The 26,075-nt window shown below is 46.0% G+C and overlaps 1 protein-coding gene across 2 annotated transcripts in view; it reads left to right on the forward strand.

Moving 5' to 3' along the window:
- The window catches only part of IL17RD (interleukin 17 receptor D), a 67,984-nt gene extending 42,199 nt beyond the window's left edge, over positions 1-25,785 (forward strand). The window contains exons 3-13 of one of the 2 annotated variants that reach the window (XM_059663225.1): positions 3,704-3,829; positions 7,930-8,048; positions 8,571-8,691; positions 11,884-11,928; positions 12,017-12,168; positions 13,217-13,282; positions 14,233-14,287; positions 14,762-14,872; positions 15,075-15,259; positions 17,970-18,897; positions 19,587-25,785. In XM_059663225.1, coding sequence (XP_059519208.1) covers positions 3,704-3,829; positions 7,930-8,048; positions 8,571-8,691; positions 11,884-11,928; positions 12,017-12,168; positions 13,217-13,282; positions 14,233-14,287; positions 14,762-14,872; positions 15,075-15,259; positions 17,970-18,897; positions 19,587-19,699 — 2,021 coding nt within the window. In that variant the 3' untranslated portion in view covers positions 19,700-25,785. The remainder of the gene's footprint in view (positions 1-3,703; positions 3,830-7,929; positions 8,049-8,570; positions 8,692-11,883; positions 11,929-12,016; positions 12,169-13,216; positions 13,283-14,232; positions 14,288-14,761; positions 14,873-15,074; positions 15,260-17,969; positions 18,898-19,586) is intronic. The other variant, XM_059663226.1, reaches the window with a different exon arrangement.
- The last annotated feature ends 290 nt before the right edge of the window (positions 25,786-26,075 follow it).

Below are 26,075 nucleotides of genomic sequence, written 5' to 3' on the forward strand. Positions count from 1 at the left end.
ACTGGCATTTATTTAAAAGTTTTCAGAAACACAGAGTGGGCCAAGTGCATCTGTTCCAGATTGGCGCACGGGCCTTCGGTTGGCTGCCGCCTCTGACTTAGGCCTGGGTTCCAACCCTGGTTCCCCACTGAGCAAATCAGGCGATTGGACTTCTCCAAGCACCAGTTTTCTCACGATCAAACAAAGATTAATTAAAAAAATTTCTTCCTTAGTGTAATTTTGTGGGGTTTTTTTTTGGCATATGAGTGCAGTAGTTTAATGCATGTAAAGTACAAAAGTAAGAAAACCAACCTAAGGTGTTCCTCAGCATCACCTGAGGCTTCAACAAAGCACCCGCTCACAGGTAGCTGGCCTGCACTCGGTAATTGACATCTGTTAATATTAGAAGTTATTTCAACTGGAGTTGGAACACAAGCAACTTTTTAGCCCCTTCTCTCAAGGCTACGTGACTTTTTCTGGCCAAAGTGTTTCCTGTGGGCAAGGTGGGGGTGCTTTTTCTGAATAAGCAGATATAGCCTCTTCTTGGGCTTTTATGCCCACGAAGGTAATTATATACAACTGTGAGCATTTTAGCCTTCTGAGCCATAATTTACAGGTAAAAATGACAAGAAGGAGCTTGACTAGTATTCAGTGACCCCTGCCCTTTGATTCATCTCCGGGGGGAGGGTTATGAGAGTCCATGTCATAAGTGAGGAGTGAAGGTCACACGGGGCCTCTGGAATGATCACAACTAGAACAGGGCTTCCCAGGGGGTGTATACAGTCTAACAGTTTTGAGATACAAGTATGTATGTCGAACGCATGCCCGCAGTTGCTGACCTGGGTCTTTAACCAGTGAGGACTTCCAGGTGAAACAGTCATTTCACGTTCGCAGTGTGCGCATGTTCTTGGTACACGTTGTGATTCTAATGAAGGATTTGCAAGTCCGTGATACTTATTCAGCTAAGTAAAGACATGTGTAAGGGATCTTTCTTTGAGTTAGAAAGTTAATTTCTAGTCAGTGTTCTTGGTCCTGGCAGATCTTGTATTACATTCAAAAGTTCAGAATTTTCCGGTCAGCTGCAAACAAGTATTTGCATCTCTCATTTAATAGGGGGATTTGTGAAAGAGGATCTGTACCTGTGAAACTTAAAAGTATCTTATTGTTTTCTTCATGGGACTAGATATTTGGCCCATGTGCCAGTGCATATCTCTTATTTTCTTTCTGATTTTGTAGCATTTAATTAGAATTTAATTCACAACTGGAATTGACTCCTGAGACATCTAAAGTTCAGTTGCATTTTGGCAAAATGTCATTTGGGCATAATTTTTTTTGTAACCAAAATCCAAAACATTAGAGTTGCTAATAATTGGATCCAGGCTGTGTAAAGTACATTTATTGTTTTCCATTGAGAAATATATTTCTCTCGTCCATAAGAAAGTTCCTGTTATTGCTTAGTTGACTGGTTGCTAGTTCTGTTTGAAATAGCTAAAAACCAATTACCAAGTTTTCACCAAAAGTATTAAACTACAAAATCTTATTTTTCTATTCTTTTGCCATTTGATGTTATAAAGAAAGAAAATACCTTGCCATTAAATCATAACCAAATGTCACCGGTCTCCTTGCCTCCTTTCACGTTGCATTTCTAGTTTTCTTCTTCAGGCTCTGAGGGGGGAAATGCTTGAGTGGGTTGTAATACATTTTTCTTAATTCTTAGACTTTTTATTTGCATAATTGTATTTACAGAGAGCAGGAGAGTGCTAATTTTGGCATTAGGGTTGGACAAAGAAACAACCCTGATTTTCTCTTGTTCACCCATCTTTTCCTAAAGCTGTTGAAGTCCAAGGCTTCTCTTTCATTATTGACTTCAATAAGTGAAAATGTTTGAACTTTGCAGGTGTGAGGGGATCTTGCCGTGTCTTATACTGGAAAGTTGGGCACAGCCAGGATTTTTGCATGCTGAATACTTCTGATTTAGAACTCATTCGAGTAATAAGCTCTGTGTTGAGGATGGAATGGCAGGAGTCCTGCATGAGCATCCAAGGCTGCTTTCTGCCCTGGCCCTGGGCTGGTCAGCGGTGAATCCTGTGCCACCCAGCGGACCTCTCTAGATGCAGTTTCCTCATTTGTGTAATGAGGATATTGCACCACATGTTTAACTTTTTTCCCTATTGTAAAATTCTCTCCCACACCCAGAGAACACATGTTGAATGCTTTGAGAGCGAATGTTCATCAGAAGTAGAATTCAGTTTTATCGATGATTAGCATCTTCTCAGAAGAAGTAATATTGAAATGTGGGAGGGCTGTTTTTGAAGCAGATGGGAGAACACTTCATGTGGTCAGGCAAGAAAGCAGGACACAAAGCAGTGTGGAGGGTGGAGCTGTAACACGGAGCTCTGTGTTTTGGTGAGCGTGTTGTACTTTAATAAGAACAATTTAAAAGGAGGAAGACCACATGCAGGTTCAGAGCTTAGGAGGTTGCCCATTAGAGGTTAGCAGTTACTTCTGTGTGGTGGGAGGTTCTGGGTGATGTTCATGTCTTTCTGATATTGTCTCTTAATCTTTAAATATCCAGTGAACATTTTTAGTCCCGAATATCGCAATTGTGCGGTCTGGTTTTGGGGGGTGGTGAGACGGGGAGTACAGCAGACTCGGCGAGCTTCTTAGAAGCTTCGCTACAAAGGAAAACGGTCTGACCTCGGAGGGGTGGCTTTGATGGGATTGACCTGCTGCAGCAGATCCTAAAGATGGTTTTCAAGCTTAACCATCGAGAAGGGAACGGAAACGAAACAGCATAAGAATATGACTTGGTGACGCCAGGGATGGCTGGTGGCTCTCCCCGAATGAGTGGCCAGAAGGGCCTGCGGCCGTTCTTAGAAGTCCCAGCCCGCCGTCTGGCTGGAAGCTGCTTGCAGCTTTCAGGATCTTGCAGACTCTGAAGGTGTATTTAGCAAAACCAGGTGGCACAGCTGCTCCCGCGGTCGTGGCTGCATTCGCAGGTGGCATGAACGAGGGCCTCAGACAAAATCCAAGGGTCGGGTTTTTTGTTTTTCAGCAGCATGGACTCTGGGTCTGGTGGGTGCTGTGGTGCCTTTGATGACACCTGGTGTGTGGGAACACAAGTTTCACCTTTGCCGATGCTAGTGAACATGGGGAGGTGCTTTGCCTGTCACTAAGTCAGTCAGTATCTTTTGCAGCTTCTAATTGGTTAAGTCTTCACTCTCCCATGGATTCACATCCTCATTTTATTTCCTTTTCCCTCAGATACCTTGCCCTCGAGGTTTCTTCTGAAAACAAGCAAACCCAATTATTCAGTCACTGTTTTGTTTCAAATAACTCTTTAATGCTGAAAACTGATTGAATGAATGTAAATAATTATTGATTTGGGTAAAATTTCAAAATAGTAAAAAAGTTGATGACACACACACACACACACACACACACACACACACACACAAACTCTAGCCCACAAAGGATACTCCTAACCATTGTCCTGGGATTTAATTCAAGGGGTGGGGTGAGTGTGGGGATGGTGCTATAAATAAATCTCACTGCAGCACCTTATACTTTTCCAAACAGTCAACCTTTGATCTCGCATTTGGGCTTCTGAGGCACACAGAATGGATTTGGCCACCTGCAGACATGCTTTATGTAATTTGAGAGGAAGAACTTGAAAATAAAAACTTTTAAAAGTGACTGTTCTTATTCTCCCAACTCTCTCTAGACTGTACCACATACTTGAATCCAGTGGGGAAGCACGTGATTGCCGATGCCCAGAACATCACCATCAGCCAGTACGCCTGCCACGACCAGGTGGCCGTCACCATTCTTTGGTCCCCAGGGGCCCTTGGTAAGTGGTCAGAATGGAGTCCACCGAGGTGGCCTGGGTGGGTAGTGCCCAGTGCAAGGGGCCCAGACCTCACGGCCTCCGGGGGCCAGGCAGGTCTTGACATGAGAGTAGCTCTGGTTGTCTTGGGCACGGACACACCTCCTACTTTTATGCTGGGCATGTTCACGGCTCGATGCTGTGCCCTGTGGCTCCTCTTTTGTGCCCTTGGCTGTGAATGAGAGAGATGTGGGTTTGAAACGTGCTAGTGTGTGAGTGATAAATGGCACAGGCCTTGCTTGGCCTCTGTGTCTCAGCCGCAGTGGGAGGATGGGTGGCCCATCCAAGGACGTGAAGGCTTTGGCATCCAGCGTTAATGGTCTCTAGCCTCGCAGATGTGTGCAGGCCCAGCTTTGGCACATTTTGTGAGTTTTCAGGAAAATCCCAGTTTTCATGAGAAACCATGAAACCAACAATTTTTAAATGTTGGCAACGAATTGAATTTTTATTTAAACCGTGTGGGCCAGAGAAACCAAACTGAAAGAAAGGAAGAGGAAAAGCAAACCCACATTATCTGGCCAGACTCAGGTTAGGGCCACGCTGCTTGTCCTCATTCATGAGTTGATGGTACACAGGAGAGGATGGCGCAGTTGAATGTGGGGCTTGGAAGGGTCCATTTCTTGAAGTTGGCCTGGGTCTGAACCCAGAATCACAAGAAGCCTTCAGCCCTCACTGAGCCCCAGCTTCCCCATCTGTGAAGGGCAGATGACTGCCCCTTGGTTTGTTGTAAGAATTTGAGACACACATACAGTCCATTTTTTAGAGAGAGTTCTTAAAAAAATTGTGGCTATTGTTATCATCATCAAAACCTGGTCCTTCGGCATTGCTACCCAATCTTAGTATTAAAAAAAAAATCTGGCCAAGGGAAAAGTAAAATAAAGTCTGAATTTTAAAATCTGAATAGGATAGATCTCAGAAGAACCAGATTGCAGGCGAGGTGAGTGCAGGGAGAGGGAGGATGAGTCAGACCGGTGGGCCTGACTCACTTATCCATGTCAGTACTGCTGGGTCTGAACCCACTGGGTTTCCAAAAATAACATTATCTTAACATTTAAAGATACAGACATTCTCTGTGGATAAAAGGGAAGTGGTCGCTCCATGTAAGGCTAAATGGCTAAGGGGTTGGCCTGATGAGTTGCAGGCTCCCTCTTTAGGATGAAAGGAAGAGATGCGAGTTGGTGGTAGGAAAGCAATGTGGCACAGTGTGGCAGAAGGTTGTAGTTGACCTGCATGATGATTTGGCCAGGGGGCAGGGGTGCGGGGCCTGGACAAGTCCTATCTCTTTCTGTGAGGTTTTGTCAAGGAAGCTCTTTGGGAGCCAGAAAAACATACGGGTTAAGAGTATTCTGGGTTTGAGTCCTACCTCTGCCCTTTAATTTCCTGCATGACCCTGGGTGAGTCATTTAGTGTCTCAAACCTCAGTTTTCTTCATCAATAAAATGGGAATAATAATACCTTTTATCTATGGTTGTTAGGAGGATTTAATGACTTAAGTAATGGGAAGGGGTAAATAAGTTCCTGTAAGGCAGCGGTTCTCAACCTGTGGGTCGCGACCCCTTTGGCGGTCGAACGACCCTTTCACAGGAATCGCCTAAGACCATCCTGCATATCAGATATTTACATTACGATTCATAACAGTAGCAACATTATAGTGATGAAGTAGCAACGAAAATAATTTTATGGTTGGGTCACAACATGAGGAACTGTATTTAAAGGGCCAGAAGGTTGAGAACTACTGCTGTAAGGGAAGCTGTCCTATAAAATTGCCAAACATTATATAACTACAATTCTATATAATAAAAGGGTAATATGCAAATTGACCGAATGGCAGAACAACCAGTTGCCATGATGCACATTGACCATCAGGGGGCAGACGCTCAATGCAGGAGCTGCCCCCTGGTGGTCAGTGCACTCCCACAAGGGGAGTGCCGCTCAGCCAGAAGCCCTGAGCCAGGCCCATGGCTGCCTGCACCCCAAGGCAGTGCTAAGGATTTCTTACTGTGGGGAGTGGGCCTAAGCTATCAGTTGGACATCCCCCAAGGGGTCCCAGACTGTGAGAGAGCACAGGCCGGGCTGAGGGGCCTCCCCTTCCCCCCGTGCATGAATCTCACCCGTACTAGACCTCTAGTATAATATAAATGCTAATAGAATTGTGATAAAGGTGTTACTGTGATTTAAGATTTACATTTGCTGTCTCCTCTCAGACTTGGCAGGTCTTTTAAAAATAAGGACTAGAGCCCTGGCCAGTGTGGCTTAGTTGGTTAGGGCATCGACCTGTGCACCAAAGGGTTGTGGGTTCAATTCCCAGTCGAGGCACATACCTAGGTTGCAGGTTCGATCCCTGGTTGGGGCACGTACGGTTGGCAGCCAATTGATGTTTCTTTCTCACATCGATGTTTCTTGCTCTTTCTCTCTTTACCTCTTCCCCTCTCTCTAAAATCAATTAAATAATAATAATAAGGACTAGAACCACCCACTCCCACCCTGTACATTAATGTAATTAGTTACATTAATTTTTATATAACTGTGACATGTATGCTCTTTAATCATACTCATTACCTGGCTTTTGTTAAAGTAGTAGTTCTAGGGGGCATTGCATGAATTAAATCTTAATATAAATTATAAGAATTCGTTAAAAACAATTTTGGGGAGGCATGGCTGGCATGGACCTGGAAGGTCCTGGTTCCTGGCCAGGGCATATGCCTGGCTTGCGGGCTCGATCCCCAGTTGGGGGTGGGACGAGCAAGGAGGCAGCCAATCAGTGATTCTCTCTCATCATTGATGTTTCTATCTCTTTTCCTCCTTCCTCTCTGAAATCAATAAAAAATAAAAAAAAATTCTCGTGAGGAGGAATCGCAAAAGTCGAGTTCCGTGAGATCTACTGAATAGTTGCCGGATCTTGTCAGTACGTTTGAACCTTGGGCTGTCTGTCAGCTGGGTGTCACCCCCGTAGGAAGCTTTGTACTTGAAATACAACAGTTTCTACCTGCTCACACTATGTGCAGACTCCCTAAAACAGGAAGCTCTACCTGTCGCTCCTTTGCCCGGCCCACCATAAAATACGTGCTTTTAATCAAAAGGCTACAGGATTGGAGAACCTATTTGAAAGAGAAAAAGATTTCCCTGGCCTTTGCCATCCATCATTTTCCCACCTGGTTAATTGCATCCTGTGTAATTACTTTGGCCCTGGGAGGGGAAGGGTTGGAAACTCTCCTTGTCTAGTGCGCAGAAAGAATGCGAAATCGATATCGTGCCAATTGAGGCCGGCCGGGGGGACCTCCAGCTGCAGTTGGACTCCTCCAGTCTCCATGGGATACAGAGCCCGGTGCTGGCTCTTGTGGACATCAGAGCTTAATCCTTTTGAAAGCATCTAGTCCGACGTGTAGCGGGGGAAGCTCAGGTGGCGGGAGGCTGGGCCGGCGCCTTTCAGCGGCGCTGTGGGCGTCTGGGGCCTCTGTGCTGCACACACTGGGCAGCTCTTGGGTGTCTGCCTTTCAAGCGAGATTAGAGCAAGAAGCGCTTTGTAAATCCCCCTGGCATTCTCGGCCTCTATTTAATCTCAAGCCTAGGAGCCCCTTGGGTGCAGACACACACTTTTGTTGGGAATTTTGTATGTTGCTCATTGAAACATGCCAGCAAATACAGGACTACAGTTTAAAGTGGAAACATAGTTTGGGGAGAGTCCCTAGTCAGCCCGGTGACTTATCAGTTGAATCCACCCTGGCTAATGACCTAGGAATGATGTATTCCACTGCAGACGTTTTATGACCAATTGTGACTTGAGTCTAAGTGTTTGAACCCTACGGTCACAGAGGCAGTGGGCAGCTGACCTGGCTGGCTGGATTGGAGGTTAGTGAATAGGACGGCGTGGCAGGGAAAATCACCTGGCCTGTGCCGGACGGATGCAGAGTGTGTGTTTCCTTTCTGTGAACTCAGATGTGCTGGCCAGAGTACGAATTCCTTTCACTGCTGTGTAGGCGGACAGGACAATAATCTTGGAGGAAGGAAAGCGTGTTCAAAAGCAAGTAGGTCCACCTTTAATAGAAGCATTCTGCTTTGCTTAGGCATCGAATTCCTGAAAGGATTTCGGGTAATCCTGGAGGAGCTGAAGTCGGAGGGCAGACAGTGCCAGCAACTGATTCTCAAGGACCCGAAGCAGCTCAACAGTAGCTTCAAAAGAACTGTGAGTCGCACGCGGGAGTGTGCTCCTGAAGACCATTGTTCCGGGGTCTGAATGGGCTATTCAGAGTCTGTGAAACCGGAGAAGGAGGGGCTGTGGGGGCCGCCCCACCTGCCCAGGTGGGCGACAGTGGCGGGCAACACTGCCAGCCGCTGCACACTCCCCGAGCAGCCTCCAGCACCTCTGCTGGTAAACACGTCTCTCGGGTTACGCGCGGACAGCCGTCCCGGAGGTGGCTTTGTGCTCCCGGGAGAGTCTGTGGGCGCCTCCCCGCTGTCTTCGAAGTTCAGAGTTAAAAGCTCTGGCTTCCTTGCCAAAGAACAGATGGCATTGTTGATCCTCATTTTTGGTGAGGGATCCAAACCTAAACTGGATCCAGGAAATACAGCCCTGACTTCCTCCTTCCCGGGGCCCGTCCCCAGCTCTGGTGTGTCCGGTGACTGAACGGGAGGACCGCGCTCTCTCGGGTGGGTGGAGGGTGGGTCATCTCTCCATGACGTCACGTGTGTTTTTGTTCCCTTTCAGGGAATGGAATCTCAACCTTTCCTGAATATGAAGTTTGAGACGGATTACTTTGTAAAGATTGTCCCTTTTCCTTCCATAAAAAATGAAAGCAATTATCACCCTTTCTTTTTCAGAACCCGAGGTGAGTTTGGTCTTCCTGCCTGGTTCCCATGGTGACACTTCAGCTTTTAATTTTCAACAGATATGTGTTTAAGAACCCACTAAATACTGATCTGAAACCAGCATGGTGCAGAGAAAAGCATCCAGAAAAGCAACTTTTAGAATTAAAGTTTGGCCCAGGATGCTGCTGGTATTAAAACCATTTGATTAAAAAATTAGGAATACGCCCAGCTGGCGTGGCTCAGTGGTTGAGTGTTGACCTATGAACCAGGAGGTCAGGGTTCAATTCCTGGCCAGGGCACATGCCCAGGTTGTGGGCTCAATCCTCAGTGCGGGGCTGCAGGAGGCAGCTGATCAATGATTCTCTCCATCATTGATGTTTCTATTTCTATCTCTTTCCCTTTCCCTTACTCTCTGAAATCAATAAAAAAAAACAGGAATAAGAAGTATAAGTTGGTTTTGGGGTAAAGGATGAAATGATTTCATCTTTTGTCATCAGGAGGGTGGCCTCGGTGAGTGATTGCCTGTCGTTTTCAGGGTTAGATTAAGAAAATTAGGCAATGTTCCCGAGATCACCTCTTCCTGGAAATTTATTTATTCTTTCTACTTACTTATTTAGCATCTATGTGCTAGGCCCTGTTCTAAATGCTTTCCAAATATTAGCCCAGCTTACCCTGTGATGACCTTGCAAAGAATTTAATCTTACCATCTCAGTAATGAGATGTGGCTCACTCACAGAGAGGTCAAAGGGCTTTCTGGAGCTGGAACCCCAGAAGTCTGACTTTCAGACCCACGCTCTCTAGCCCTAACCATGCTGGTTCTCTTTGTTTCCTGGCCTCCTCTTCCATCTGCTCTGCACACGGAGTCTCTTTATCTCCCTGAACCACTGCTTTGGTGACAGGCCCCCTGAGGGCTGCAGCAGTTCTCTCTTGCCTTCCTGTCAGCTGTTCTGTCTGGCATTCCAGGGTCAGATGATCCGACATGCCCTCCTGTGTGACCTGGTTGCCGTCTTCCTCCTCCGTGGTGCTTTTACTCTCAACTCCAGTCTTCGTCAGTGTTCCCTTTGCGGAACTCTTACTCTGGCTGTTTTCTTCTAGTCTTTCGTTTTCTTCTAGTCTATGCAGCAAAGTTATATATCTATATCTATATCTATATCTATATCTATATCTATATCTATCTATATCTATATCTATATCTATATCTATATCTATATCTATATCTATCTATATCTATATCTATATCATCTATATATCTATCTCCCCCCCCCACCCCGTCTCTCTCTCTCTCTCTCTCTCTCTGCCTAAGCGACTGTTACCACCGAACTACCAGAACCACCTGTCGACCAGTTGCTATGACACGCACTGACCACCAGCTCAATGCAGGAGCTGCCCCCTGGTGGTCAGTGTGCTCCCACAGCCAACCTCCTGCACCCCCACCCCCGCCAGCCAGCCTGCGGCCCCTCCCCCCCACCGGCCAACCTCCCACGGTGCCTACCCCTGCCGGCTGATACCCCCAATAGGCCCCAATTGGGGGGCCGGCCAGCCAATCTCCTGGGGTCCCACCTCTGCCGGCCAGCCCCCAATAGGCCTCGAATGCCAGCCAGGCCAAGGGACCCCACCCGTGCACGAATTCGTGCACTGGGCCTCTATTTTATAATAATTGGCCTCATTTTCTTTTTTAAAAACTTTTTTTTTTTTTATTTCACAGAGGAAGGGAGAGTGAGAGAGAGAGAAAAACATCAAAGATGAGAGAGAATCATTGATGGGGATCAAGCCGTAACCCAGGCATGTGCCCTGACTGGGAATCAAACCACAACCGATTCATAGGTCAATACTCAACCACTGAGCCACTCCCGCCAGGCTCATTTTCTTAATTAAATAAGATTCCACTGGGAAAAGACCATTAGCACCGAACATTATCTCTTGATATCTCATACATAACAACCAGAGGGAGGATCCAAAGCATGTGTTCATGAAAACTTGCCTAAATCAAACCTAGCATAATTTTTCAAAATAGATTTTTATTGATTTCAGAGAGAGGAAGAGAGAGGGAGAAAGAGATTGAAACATCAATGATGAGAGAATCATTGATTGGCTGCCTCCTGTATGCCCCACGCTGGGGATCGAGCTCACACCCGGGCATGTGCCCTGACCGGGAATCGAACCATGACCTCCTAGTTTATAGGTTGACGCTCAACCACTGAGCCAAGCTGTCCAGGCAAGTATGATTTTTATTGATTTCAGAGAGGAAGGGAGAGGGATAGAGAGATAGAAACATTGATGAGAGAGAAACACTGACTAGCTGCCTTCTCCCCCCTCCCCCCCAACCTCCCCACTGGAAATGAGCCCACAACCTGGGCATGTGCCCTGATCAGGAATCGAACCGGTGACCTGGTGCATGGCTCAGTCAACCACTGAGCCACACCAGCTGGGCAAACTTGGCATAATTTAAGATTAATTGTTCCCATTGGAATCAGTGTGTCTATTTGGATCTGAGGTGGAGGCAGGAGATGTGTTTCTCTCTATTTCAGTACAGTGACCTTGAGACTGCCTTTGGTTTTCTTAGAATTGTATCGACCTTTTCCAGAGGGTTCTCCTTGGGTTAGCAACATGGCATATTGAACTAGCTGTTTGGCCTCTCTCTCTGTTTTTATTGCATTGAAATCGTTTCAAAGTATTGGCTTTGATGCCTGGTTTTCAGCATGGATGCTACTACTCCTTAGTAAATGCCTGATGTTACTTTTAGACTCAGTCAAAAGGATTTTAAATTAGAATGCTAGTGAAGGTTAAGATAGCCTGAGACAGTTAACAGGCTCACTTCGATCTCCTGTGCCCAAACACCTCCACAGAGGGCCAGGGCCAGCATCATTTCTGTTTACAGCGAAAGCAGGCTCCATGTGGCAGTAGCATGAACACTCCTGCTGCCCTTGGCTGCTGGCCTTGAAACTACGTAACGCTTGGCAAGCTTTTAAAATCTGGGTGACTTTATACTGTTTTCATTTGTTTGGCATAAAGTGAACTGCATTAATATTTTTGTATTGTATACTTTAAGTTTTCGTAAGATATAGCTGAACTGCACTGAAAATCAGTGTTGAATCTATGTATTTAATACTCTTCCCAGCAGCACCCAGTGCCACCTATTTATATTTATTGAATTGTTGGGCACGAAAAATGTCAAACTGTCCTATAACCAAAAATGTTATCTCTGTTAACAGCCTGTGACCTGTTGTTACAGCCGGACAACCTGGCCTGCAAACCCTGTAAGTATAGCTGTTCTTGTCAACGTGTTGCCACCCCGGTGGTGTCGGGTGGCCTTGGGGTGCTCACTTGGGTCCTTTCTCCTCCCAGTCTGGAAGCCTCGGAACCTGAATATCACCCAGCACGGTTCGGATATGCAGGTGACCTTCCACCACGCTCCACACACCTTTGGCTTCCGTTTCTTCTCTCTTCATTACAAACTCAAGCACGAGGGACCCTTCAAGCGAAAGACCTGTAAACAGGTGGGCCGCTAGGTGTACATAAAGGAACGCTCCGTGTTTTAAAGGTGACCCCCGAGGCCCTGGAATTTGGATGGTTCAGCATGAGCACTGGGTGCTGCTGACTCTCAGTAGTTGGTAGATATTCCAGAATATTATCACTGGGTATGTCGCAGACCATTTTGCCGTCATCCCTCATTCCCGTTACCTGCACCCCAGCTATCCCAGTGGTGATGGAGCCTGATAAGGATTTTACCAAGGAACCAAAGTAATGAAGCATTTCTAGTTTGTTCTGTATTTCAAATATTAATCAAGTGCTCACTGTGTGGCAACCACCAAGCTTTATGCTCATGGAAACCTTACCACCCTGTGAAAGAGGCTGCTGTCATCCCCACCGTACAGACGGGGAACCTGAGGCCACACAGCTCTAAGTGGAAAAAGGACATGTAGGAGCCATGTCACTAGCATTTCAGTGGCTACTGATTTTTTACACATAGGCCAAGGTTAAGCTGAAACTCAGTAACCAAGTTCTTACACTGGAGGCGGTCAGAGGGAGTGGGAAACGTGTCAGGGAAGTTCACAGAACTGCAGGGTCGCCCCTGAGAGCCCCGAGAGGTGGTTAGTGGCAGTGGAAAACCCCAGCGTCTTCCTGGGCATGCTCCTGTGTGTGTTCAGTTTTGCTTTCCTGCTGGCTATCACCTCCTTTGACCTTCTGCTCAAGTTAAAATTATGGCAAATAAAATAAACACAAACACGGGCAGGTAATTTCTCTCCCCACCATTTTATTAAGTAAAATTCTAACTGTATAGTTTCTTTGTTTTCAAATAAAATATTCCTGCTGAGGGCACCACCAGCTAAGTGTACAATATGACAGGGGTCCCAGGCTCTCCTAGGCCTTTTATCAAAGTGAAGTTCAGATAATGTGGCAGATAAGCACAGTTGCTTTCTGATCTGATTGATGGCTCCTGAAAAAAATAAAAAGTTTATATGAGATCTTCAGTTCTGGGGGAAGAGAGAGGTCCTGATGACCTTCATCTAAGAAGCAAGTTTTAAAAGTATTGTTTCTTTACAGGAGCAAAACACAGAGACAACCAGCTGCCTCCTCCAAAATGTATCTCCGGGCGATTATATAATTGAGGTATGTATAACTCAGGAAAGCCCTATTAATTCTACAGAACGAGTCCAGTTCATTTCAACCCCAACTGCTTACAACACTAAATTTCAAGCCATTGAAGGTGTGCGGTTAGATTTTTACATGGTCCTTAACATGCTTTTTAAAAAGTTTACATGAAATTGATCTTTGATTTTTTTCATTAAATATTTCAAAATAAGTATTTTTATGTGACCATATAGTCCACATAACCATGATTTAAAACTTCTATACTCCTTCTTCCTTACAAAAGTATATTTTTAAAACTTTAGCTTTTAAAGTGTCTTGTTTTAGTAATAAAACAGCAAAGCAAAAGCTATGCCTGTTACATCTGCCTATACTTTTCTAGGTTTCTGCTGACGTTCTGTATAAATTTACATGAGTTCTAAGTTCCGCTTAAAAGAGCATGTAAATGATAGAATATTTTTCTTTTCTTTTTGTAATTTCTTTTCCAGTATCAGACATACTACAAAAACAGGAGTAAAAGAAAAATAGAAAGAGAAATTAAAAATTGTCCATAGCCTTTCTATTCAGAGACAACCAACATGTCTTAACATTTTGGTAGAAACACTTAGTTCTTGCATTACTCTGGAGCAATATGTGGTTTTGAGCAGACACACCCTCTTAAAGCATTCAGTAAGATCAGTGGTTAGATGCCATTTCAGTTGAAAACTGTTAGAACGTGGAATCCCTAGCTGGTTTCGTCAATGAACAAACAACCTTTTGATTCATGAGGGAGTCACGACTCTTGACTTGGTAGAGCAGAGATGTGTCTGACCACTAGTGTCTCCCTTGGCTGGTGAAGGATCACAGGCGGCAGCCCTTCCCTCGCCCCGTTCTCCTTCCTCCCGCCCCGCACTGCCCACAGATGACAAAAGCATGAAATCTGTTGAGATGCTATCACTTAAAATAATAATATAGCGTCCTCTGTTTTGCAGCTGGTGGATGACACTAATACAACAAGGAAAGTGGTCCATTATGCTTTAAAGCCAGGTAAGACTGTTTTGTTGGAAACGTTGGCTCTGGACTATAGTACACCAAGGTATCTGAACTAATGGTTTACAAAAACAAAACACAACAAAAACTTGAGCACCTCTCTCGTAAGGGCTGTTCCATCTCATCTGACTTCCCTCCACTCTAATGTGGATGCCTGGGAGATCAAAGGCAGTGCGGTGTGTGTCTTCTGGAACTAAATAAATAGTCAATTGTCCTCGGAAGAAAAGCGGTGGTGGGAGGTTTCCTTAGGCAAAATTCTCACTCGAAGGTATTTACAGTTAGCAGACTAACTGTTGAATTGTTTCTTCAAAATGAATCCTTTTTAAAATTACCAAACCAATCCTAGAGAAGGTGGTCAAGGGATCCTGGAACCTGTTACGTGGCTGGCTTATACTGCAAAAGAAAACACAATTTCTCTTTGAAGCTGTTATGCTGCTTGAGTTTAAAAGCCTTCCCTTTGGAATTCCCCAGTGCATTCCCCGTGGGCTGGGCCCATCAGGGCTGTTGCCATTACGGTGCCGCTGGTCGTCATATCGGCATTCGCCACGCTCTTCACCGTGATGTGCCGCAAGAAGCAACAAGGTACGTGGGTGGTGGTCCCCACGGGGGCTGGGCCCGAGTGCTTGGTCCCTCCAGGTGGGCCTCTGGGAGGCCACATAGCTCCTTGTACTCTGTGTGGAAGTGTCGCCTCTTGTTTCTTGAAGATAACGTTAGGCCCCCAGTCTTAGGGAACAGGACAAAGCACTGCTCATAGCTATCAATCTTATCTTCTTTTCCAATTTAGAAAATATATATTCACATTTAGATGAAGAGAGTTCTGAGTCCTCCACCTACACCACAGCACTCCCGAGAGAGAGGCTGCGGCCGCGGCCGAAGGTCTTCCTCTGCTATTCTAGTAAAGATGGCCAGAATCACATGAACGTTGTCCAGTGTTTCGCCTACTTCCTCCAGGACTTCTGTGGCTGCGAGGTAAGGAATCTCAAGTCTCTTATCTTTGTGGGGGCACATGTTCCGCACCCTCTCCTGGCCACCTTGTCCCTGCCTCCAGGCCTCCTTAGGTGGTAGCTGCCTTCCAGCAGTGCCTGGCTTCCAAATTGGGGTGAGCCTCGCACTCTTCTTCCAGTGTCTTCTACTCATCACCAGTACTAAAAGTTTTCTAATGCTCAGTCCCCGACATACTCCTGCTCAGAAGCTGTGAGTGGCACCCCCCTGGCAGGAAGTCCTATGGGGACAAATGGCAGCTGCCCTGGGAGCATGTGGTAGGTGGGGAGAGGTGGTCACTCGACAGAGCAGTGGAAGGTCAAAGAGATCAGGGCAAGAAAAGTAGCAGGTTTGACAATTTGGGGGAGCTTTGCTAAAAAGGGAAAATAATAATGCATCAAGGGCTCAAATGGTCTGCTCTGGTTTGATACTCTTCTTCTGAGTTAAGCTATTCATATGTAGCTATTCTATAATGATATAGTGTTAATCTTAGAGCGAAGTTTGAAGCTCTCATGGACATATTTCTTGCAAATGCAAGAATTGTACAGTAATTATGTAGTTGGGTTATTTGTGCCTGCTGGCGGGTTTCTCAGAATCTCTCCATGTGGTGAGGCTGCCCCCTAATGTCTAAAAACGTATTTACAAGGCTGGCCTGGTTTCCCAATGCAGAAAAGTGGAGGTTGGCAGATTAGCACGTGCTGAAAAGCAACAGCAAACTAACTGGTGCCACACAGTCTTCAGATACAGACAAACCCCAATTTTGTGTAATACTGTAGAAAATTTGGAAACTAGAAAAATATGACCAAAAAATGGCCTGTAATCTCAACTTGGAGAAACGAGGAATGATGGTTAATATTTGGTGTATTTTCTTCCAGTCTTTTTCTGCGTAGATGAAGTCATACACACAGTTTTGCATTTTGAATAGGTCAGAATTATTTTCTGTCTCATTTTAGTAATTTTTACACAATTAGCAGCTTTATGTAAACTGCAATTTTAAACAGCCACGTGGTCCATGTTATTTAAAATTGTTAAACATCTCAGTACTTCAATATTGCCTCATTTCTAATGATTTTTCAAAGACAGATGCCTGGAAATGGAATTGCTGGATCCAACATAGGAACATTTTAAAAAATGCTTGGTATATAATCCCTTAGACTTTAGAATTTATAACGTTGGAAGAATTAGGGCATGTGTAAGACAATTCAGGATTATTTTCAGCAAGTGGATAGATAGATGTTGAGGGTTTCTTCCCTTTGGTAACACCGTAGAGCAGAAGGCAAAGTCATTTCAGATCCCCTTCCCCCTCAACAGACTGTGGCTTTGTGTTTGGGCATAACATTGGGAATTAGTTTCTGAGCTATAGAAAGGAAGAGAGCCCTAGCTAGTTTGGCTCAGTGGATAGAGCATTGACCTGCGGACTGAAGGGTCCTGGGTTCAGTTCCAATCAAGGGCATGTACCTCGGTTGTAGGCTCAATTTCCGGCCCTGGTTGGGGCATGTGTGGGAGGCAACCAGTCGATGTGTCTCTCTTACATTGATGTTTTTCTCTCTCTGTCTCTCCCTGTTCCTTTCATCCTCTAAAAAATCAGTGGAAAAATATCCTTGGGTGAGAATTTAAAAAAAAAAGAAAAAAAAAAGAAAGGAAGAGAAAGCTACACTTGCCAAGAGATGATTTCAGTAGAATCAGATGAAAATGGTCTGAGAAGGTGGAGCCCTCTGAGGGGGCCTGGTTTTCTTCTCCCATCCTCAGTCTCCCTACCAGACCCCCTTTGGGGTTAAAGGCCTTGTATGGATGTGACCCTGTAGACCACTGTGCAGCCATGGTGGGAAGTGCCGGTCATGCATGAGTTAGCCAGAATGGCCATGTTACTGTAGTTCACCCTCCTCTCCAGCCACTGAACAACTGGTAAATAGCATGGCTTTGAGATGGCTGGGGAGGTCCTGTCAGTCATACTCTGTGGACATGAGTCATCCAACGTTGTGGGTGACTGTGGCATCCAGACCTGAGCCCCGTTTCTCAACTCCCTTTGGGGGTCCCTCACCCACGTCCCTCCATCACCTTCCAGCTTTCTCTCTGGGACCTGCCCCCGTGTAGGCAGCCTCACTCATCAGGTAGACCAACCCCAGGGCCTACGTTTTCAGTGCTCTGCACCACACTTGATCAGCCCCTTGAGGGCCTCACAGGTGACGTGTGACTTAGGCAGGTTGCTAGAAGCTCTGTGCTTCTGTCTTTTCACGCGTAGAACAGGAGTGGTAATGACCCCACATTATGCTAAACCGAGGGCATGATGCAGACGGTCTGCTGTGTGACCGTCACCCACGGACTGTTAGCTGTTCCTCCGGGCCAGGTAATCATTGTTAGAGCTGCTAATAATGATTAAGGGAGAGATGATGTGCCCTTTTTTTCTTTTCTTTTTTTTAGATATATTTTTATTGATTTCAGAGAGAAGGGGAGAGGGAGAGATAGAAACATCAATGATGAGAGAGAATCATTGACTGCCTCCTGCACACCCTCCACTGGGGATCAAGTCTGCAACCCCGGCATGTGCCCCTGATTGGAATCGAACCCGGGACCCTTCAGTTCGCAGGCCGGCGCTCTATCCACTGAGCCAAACCAGCTCGGGCCGAGGTGCCCTTTTGTAACAATCCTTGCGCCACACTCCAGGCCGTGTGAGTGAGAGCGGGTCCTGTTTTTCCAGGTGGCTCTGGACCTGTGGGAAGACTTCAGCCTCTGCCGAGAAGGGCAGAGAGAATGGGTCATCCAGAAGATCCACGAGTCCCAGTTCATCATTGTGGTCTGTTCCAAAGGCATGAAGTACTTCGTGGACAAGAAGAACTACAAGCACAGGGGCGGCGGCCGCGGCTCGGGGAAAGGGGAGCTCTTCCTGGTGGCCGTGGCCGCCATCGCCGAAAAGCTCCGCCAGGCCAAGCAGAGCTCCTCGGCGGCGCTCAGCAAGTTCATCGCCGTCTACTTCGACTATTCCTGCGAGGGAGACGTGCCCGGCGTCCTGGACCTGAGCACCAAGTACAAGCTCATGGACCACCTGCCCCAGCTCTGCTCCCACCTGCACTCGCGAGACCACGGCCTCCCGCGAGCTCATAACCTCCCGCGAGACCACGGCCTCCCGGAGCTCGGACACGTCAGCAGGAGGAACTACTTCCGGAGCAAGGCGGGCCGGTCCCTGTACGTGGCCATCTGCAACATGCACCAGTTCATCGACGAGGAGCCCGACTGGTTTGAGAAGCAGTTGGTGCCCTCGCAGCCTCCCCCGCTCCGCTGCCAGGAGCCGGTCCTGGAGAAGTTCGACTCGGGCCTGGTGCTGAATGACGTCATGTGCAAACTGGGGCCCGAAAGTGACCTCAAGGCTGAGGTACCGGCCCCCGGGTCACCAGAGGGGCAGCAGCTGGGCCCCGACGAGGCCGCGGAGGCCGTGGGCGCCCCGGTCCTGCAGCCCCTGCTGCGCGCCGGGAAGGCCGTGGGCGCCTCGGGCATGCCGCGGGACTCGGGCATCTACGACTCCTCCGTGCCCTCCTCCGAGCTGTCTCTGCCCCTCATGGAAGGGCTCTCGGCGGACCAAACGGAAACGTCCTCGCTGACCGAGAGCGTGTCGTCCTCCTCGGGCCTGGGTAAGGCGGGGCCCCAAGTGCCAGTGGGTCCGATCCCGTGCAGGCCCAGCGTTTGCTCCTAATTCCGAAACCCGTGAAAGTGTGTTCCTAGTTTGGGTGCAGACCTGTTCGGCAGTGAAACCTGATGGGAGGTAACAACTGCGTTGATAGATTCAGTGGATCCCAGGTAATGGGCATGTTCACAGGTGGGAGCTGATGCTAAGTTAGGGTGACCTGCCCAGCTCCGTGTCATGTAATAGACAACATGTGCACTGTGCCCCCTTCCTAAACTCCAGAAACATCTGAATCCCAAAATGCAGTGGTCCCCAGCAGTGTTAGAGGAGCGTCCGTGGGCCTGGATCTTCGTGGGGACTTGCGCGGTTCACTATCCCCATGTCTTTGAAGCCACATCTGTTGAACCTGGGTTCAGGGGTGCAGTGTTCGCCCCACAGCTCAGCACAGGCTGCAAGCAGAGCCCCTGCAGGATGCCTGTCATCCTCACTGTGCCTGTGACTAGCTGGAGTCATGCATGCAAACCGTTGACTCTCAACAAGGGAACTGGGACCTCTTAGCAGCTTGAGCTGGTTGGCATGCCTGCCTCACTTGCCCAAAGCCTGTAGTCCAAACCCCGGTCCTGCCATGTTCTGGTCTGAGTGCCCAGCCCAGTGATGTGTAATGACCTGTGTCTCTGCTCTCTCTTCTTTCCTTAGGTGAGGAGGACCCTCCTGCCCTTCCGTCCAAGCTCCTCGCCTCCGGGGTGTATAAAGCAGAACCCGGTTGCTGCAGCTACACTGGTGAACTCCACGCAGTCGCCCCTTTGTAACAAAGCAGAGGAGTCGAAGCATTGCCACTTTAGCTGCCGCCGCTCTCTGGTTCCCCAGCTCATCTCTCTGGTTGTGTAGCCCACTTGGAGCTGAGGATGGTTGGAGTGGAATTCGCGCTAGTACTTGTTCTCCTTGCCCTTCTCCTCTAACAGATACGTTGGCAAAGTCTCCAATTTTCTAAAACCACATGGAGCTCGGAAAGGCATGTCCATAAGATTTGACAATAGCTGGCCATGGTAGGACAGACCTTGGGTTAGAGCCAGTCCTGGGAGGTAGAGAGGAAACATATAAAAAGAAACAGGAAAATACCTGCACTGATCGTTCAGACTTAATTTATCTCTGCAGACTTTGCCTATTCATTGTTGGCTACTTTGATTTGAAATGCTTTGTAGAAAAAGCACTTTTAATACCTTCACAAACACAGAAATCAAGTGTCAGTCTCTCTGGAACCCATGTCATTAGAGATGATACTCCTGTCCACTTTAGGTGTGGAACTTATGATGCCATGGTTGTTTAAAAGGTCAAGAAGGTGACTGAATATATAATCACCTTTTATAAAATGAGTCTTCATGTATTTGTGGGTGGCATGGCCGGCTGAGGTGGGGTTGCAGGGCCAGGATGACTGTCTTTTGTCTGAGATGGGCTGGTCAACATGCAAAGGCACCAGAGCTCAGCTCCCAGGACCACCTCTGGGTCCGAGTAGCATGCGAGGGCCGACCTGCCTGCCGAGCTCTCCTGGGCTGCATGTGCTGCGCTGTATCTCAGATGGTGGTGCCTGGAATTTTGTGTTTGAGAGACGGATGCACAGCTGGACTCTAGTACTGGAAGTTGAGGTTCATGTGTCACTTGGCTTCTGGTCTAAAAAACTGTCCAGAATATTTGGGGTCCGAATCCACTGAAGTACAGCAGTGTGTGGAAGCGGTGGCCAGTTAATCTGCTGAACTGGTTCTGACTAATGACAAACCTCTTTTTAAGAAGGTGAAAAGGAGGGGACTGTTCCAAAGATGAATGTGCTCTTCAGATACTGTCTAAAGAAGACATGGGACCTGAAATCATGAAGTTCTTGAATCTGAAAGTATTCTCCCCACAACCCAGCCTGTGACTCATGTTTCATTTTGTGTTTCTTTTGTACTCACCCAATGAAAGATTTATCTCTCGTGCTCCTTCCTACCGAAAACAGCTATTTGGAGCTTAGAAGGAAATAATTTTCTATAAAAAGAAAAAGAAAATGTTCTGTTTTTATGAATGACTTCCCTATAGAATTTCTGTTTCCAAAGGGAAAATAGTTCCCTTCTGCTCCCTGTGCCCTCTGGGAGTGTGAGCGTCCTTTGCCACCCTTTTCATAGATGCTGTTGGATTTGGAACCCTGTTTTCTTAGCATTTACACCAGGGACCATGTTTTTGACTCCAGCAAAAAAGGACTGATATTAAAGGGGACGCTGAGAAACATCCCAAGGAGGGGTGGGAGGTGGGATGGGGCAGGACTTCTCTTTCCAAGCACATGCTTGGCAGGTGGGGAAGGGAAGATGACATGCTCCTGGAAAGAAGAGGTTTGTGTATATTTTTGACGCAAATGTCACACTTCCTGCTCTGTAAAGGCAGCTGGCAGCTTCTTGGGAGAAGAACGTGATTGTCTGTTCTCTGGCATCGAGTTTCCTGCAGCTGCTCTGAGGGAGAGACAAGTGAGCAGTAGAACTGCCTCCCCCATAAAACCAGGCTTGTTGGAGAAGAGACGTTCCATGCTTGTCACCGTGAAATAGAGGACGAGCACAGAGCTCCTGCCCACAGGTGACCGTCCTGCCATCCCATCCTCGGCATGCCTGTGAAGGAGCTTGGGCAGTTCAAACTTGCCAGCATAAGAAAATTCACTTTGGAACATTATGGGAGAGCTTTCTATTGAGACCAAATGGTGTATGCTCCAAAGGAACTATTAAGGGTCACTTTTAGGATAGACATTCAGCTTGGCTTGTGAAATGAGGCATCTGTGAGAAAGTGGCCCCAGTGGCAGCATGGAGGATGGGGTCAGGGGAGCATCCCAAATGTGGGCAGAGAGCTTGCTAAGTGAACTCACTTATGAAAATGGAAGGGAAAAAGGTGCTAGTCCAAATATCAGGTAATGTTTTAGTTTGGATTTAAGGTTTGGGCACTTATTGTGAAACACTAATATTTGTGATCAACAAAATCAAACTGTTGTACACTGGGAATGTCCAACTCAGAAAAAGTTGAGAAGTCCAACTTCCTTGTTTTGCCTTACTAGTTTCACTATCTCCCCCGCATCTCATCCTGGGAATGGGAATAATTGCCTTGTAGATTAAGGCAAAACATCTATTTTAAGCAGAGCTCTTTTTTTTTTTTTTTTTTTTTGACTCACATTGTTCTGGACAGTGGAAATGATAAGCCAGACTTCAGATAAAGGTTCTGTAAGTCACAGGCTTTTAGACATTGAGGAAACAAGTGGAACACAGGGATGATCTCGAGTCCTTGATCCCAAGAGTCAATGGCCTGTGGAGCTAATTTAGATGGTGTCCTCTGGACAGGAAGACAGTGTAAGTCCAAGGTTCCAGGTAACCAAGAAGCCTGCAGGTAGTTGAAGGTGGGTTGTTTATCTTAACTCACAATACCCTACAGAAAGGACTTAGCACCCGACACGGTCATCTTTGCCAAGAGAGTCAGTGATCAGAGAAGTGAAAGAAAGCCCAAGTCAAGGTGTGCTCTTCTCTCAGTTCAACTACAAGGGACCACCGAGGAGAGACCAGCCCACCCACACTGTTGGCAGAAGGTACTCCAGAGGGCCCAGTGCTGGGCCTTTGAACCACACTGCTCTCTAGAAGTCATTCAGATCCAGGCCCAGCTCAGTGACTCAGCCAGGTAATAATATTTTGAGACACACAGGAGATGGGCAGCCTGTAAAGTCATGAGACAGAGTTTTTGATTGACACATGAACAGTAACTGAAGATAGTGCCAGATCAGAAGTTCAAAATTATGTCTTTAGCAACACTGACATCTTTGGAATCCAATGTATAGTAATTTAAGTCCAGGTATGTTTGTCAAAGTTTAGTCTTACTACTTCATAGCCACATGTGTGTGTGTTTGTTTTTTTAACCATTCTGTAGTCTCAGGTTTGCTGACTTAAGTGTAAACAAACAGGAAAACCATCTCTAAAAATGTGGGTTTATGTGATTTTTTTCCAGAGTCCACCCCCCACAAAGGGTTGAGCATCTTTTCTTAAAAAAACAAACCAAAACAAGGAAGAAAAAACGGCTATTTTCCTGGAGAATAACACATCCTCCTCCCCAAAGAGAGAAAACCCTGCAGCAGTCTGCAACCGCCTGAACACTAATTCAGCTCTCTTAGAGATAGGAATTACTCTTCATGTCTTTATTGGAGAGAAGTGGACAAGCCGAGGTGAAGGTCATTAGACTTCTATTTTGTTGGTGAAAACCGCTACTCTTATTTAATAGATGGTATGTCTTTAGGGGGCACCAGTGTAGCAGGCCAGGTGTAATGATAAATAAGGTGTGATTATAAATGGCAGTGACGTGTCCTCTCAGTGTTGGGGAGACGGCATGGTGGGGACCATGGTAAACTGAAGTGCTCCTCTCCTACCTACAGGCCGCAGGTACTCCAGCCAGTTGGGCACACAATGTTTCCTGATCTTCCCATCTTTCAGGAGAAGCTGAGCATTTGGGTTTTTATATGAAAAATTCTGATTTGTTTAGAATTGACAACTAAATTATAAAACATTTTAAAATGCATTCAGACCCAACAGAACACATGGGTGGACCTGATTTGGCCCACTAGCTGCCAGTTTGTCACCAATCTCTGCTCATAAGATTTGAAATGAAAGGCATGCATGGTAATTATAGATTTCTGGTACCACCAGAAAATGCTCTTGCTAAATGCAGTCAGTAGCTAGAGTGCTGCTTTCCCTCATTGCTCCCCCAAAGAAATGTGATATGATTGTGAATGTATTTGAAATGTTTTGATTGCTTTCTTTACATTTTGTGGTGTTTTCAGAGAAAGGCAAGCCAGCTGTTAATTTTAAAATCAGATTTCTCTCAATTTAAAAATATGACATTTGAAACAATTTCATTTAAGCTGTACAACCTTGAAGGACCTTATTTGTAATTATAGCTCTTGGTTTAAAAAGTGTTTTAGATGATGTGCAATTCTGAGCTTAGGCCAAGACTGAATAAGGAAAAGCACGCATTGTGGGGAACAGGGCAAGGAACTGAGTGTGTACTAGAGCCAGGGATTTGCATTGTCTTCGGCTTTAAATGACCCGTGAATTGATTCTGGTTCAGAGGTGTGAAATTATATACCAAGAAAAGCTATTTTTTTGGTATTGAGATAGTAGTTAGGAGTCCTCATGGGGTATTGGGTCATCCTTGCTATATCTCCTCCTCTCCAGGCTCAGGGTGAAAATAAACAAAAGGAAGTCTAACTGTAAGCCAATAGCTCTGATTCCGATTTCAGAGTTTTGGGGGTGGGTGAAAGTTTGGGTTATCTAGCATGCTCCCCGATGACAGACAAGGCTGTGCCTGAATTATTTCAGACATATGGCTGTGGATGGGATCCTGGATTTTCAGCAAAGGAGATTCTGTAACCTATCCTGCTGATCAGATAGTTCTTTGTACGTCTTCCCTATAGAAATTCAAACCAGCTTCTTTTGTTCAGTGTGCAGTGGAAAAAGAACAGCTGGTCACCTTCCCTATGTTTGAAAACCATAGTGAAGTCATTCCCCTGGTGCTTTTATTTCAACGATAAATAATCCCACCTACTTAAGCCATTTTTCATAGCTCTTATTTTCCAAGGACTTGGTAATTTTCCCTGCTATTCTGTTTCTCAGCTTCACACTCAGTTTAACTGCCCAAATAGAATGAGGTGCCTTATTCACATTGGTGCTTTGTGAAGACCAAGCTCAGGATGGGGATTACAAGGAAATTCTTTTGTGCCCAGCTTCTCTTACTACTTAAACATTTAATGGCACTTTATAAAATGATATATCACCTATATTCAATTGGGGATTGTTTGCCATTTTTTTGGTTATTGTTTTTTTCTTGGTGACAGTACTCTTATCATATGTGCCCCCCCCCCCCCCCCCGCTTAAACATTTGGTGCACATTCTTAATGTGTTTAATGTAATTCCTGAACTTCTTCAAGATACTCTTTAAAGACCAGCTCTTACCTTCTGAGTGGCAGCTACTCCTCCCTCTCAATTTTGGGTTTTATTTTTTTTATCTCTAGACATACCTTTATTACTCACAATATTATTAAATGGTTCAGACTTCAGTTTGACCACTGGTGAGACAGACCGTAGTTGCTAAGGGCTAGATTGCAGAGAGGTCGAATGAAGACTCTTGGGAATTTTTGTTAGTTGTCTTCTCTCCTGCTCTTTGGTTCCTTTCCAAAATTCAGCTGGGACCAGACTCCCCACGGGGCCTTTTTACGTTCTAAAAGGTTGCAGCCATGGCTCTGAATTGACCAAGCACTGTGTTTTCATATCCAGAAAACTTAGCAAAAGCAAACCATTATGACTGGTTTATGCCATATAAGACTCAGATGCAAAGAAGCAATCTTTTGTTCATAAGTGATGTAGACAAAGCTGACTGCTCTATTCATTCGACAAAAAAATTACCATTGGATTATACTAATGTGTAGTCATCGGTTATTTTTTTAAAAGGGTGTTTTGTTTTGTTTTTGTCTTGAGAAAAACCGTGAGTGTGAACAAAGAAAAAATTTGTAAAAATCAAATGTGTTCACTTAGAGAGTAAGTAACTTCTGTTTTCAGGGTTAGTTTTTTCCTTTCCTACTACAGAAGCTCCCTGTTAGCACATTCTTGGGGAAAGCCTGTGGAACACGGTGGTTATTGCCATTGTCTTTGTTTCATCTTTAAGTTTGTCCCTTGTGGCGTCTGGTGGAATAGTGAGCACTGACAGAATATAGCATTATTTTACATGGAAAACAATGTCTTTTTCAATTTGTACATAACTGAATAGGTGACAGTAGATCACAGCTGACATTTGCAAAATGTTGTTTTTGTACTTCTAGAATTTCTGCATCAAATAAAGTGTTTTGTTTTAAGAGTGTGGTGGTTCATTATTCTAGATTATCTTTCCTGTTTCCTGACTAGCTGGGGTTCCTAACCCAGTTTTCTGAGGGCTCTCCCTCTGAGGAGGAGAGAGATTATCCAGGGTGAGGAGGCGAGCGTGGTCAGTATGCCTTGTACTTTGTAAGAGGGAAGAAACCTGCTGCCTTGACCATTTACCTCCCCCTCCCCTGGGCAGTTGCCTGTTGGCCTGTGTGGCGTCTGGAGCAGGAACAGGAATACTTACATCAGGAAGAAACTTGGCTCTCAGAATAAATGGACTTTC

The sequence above is a fragment of the Myotis daubentonii genome, chromosome 14, assembly GCF_963259705.1.
Source record: "Myotis daubentonii chromosome 14, mMyoDau2.1, whole genome shotgun sequence".
Classification (NCBI taxonomy): domain Eukaryota; kingdom Metazoa; phylum Chordata; class Mammalia; order Chiroptera; family Vespertilionidae; genus Myotis; species Myotis daubentonii.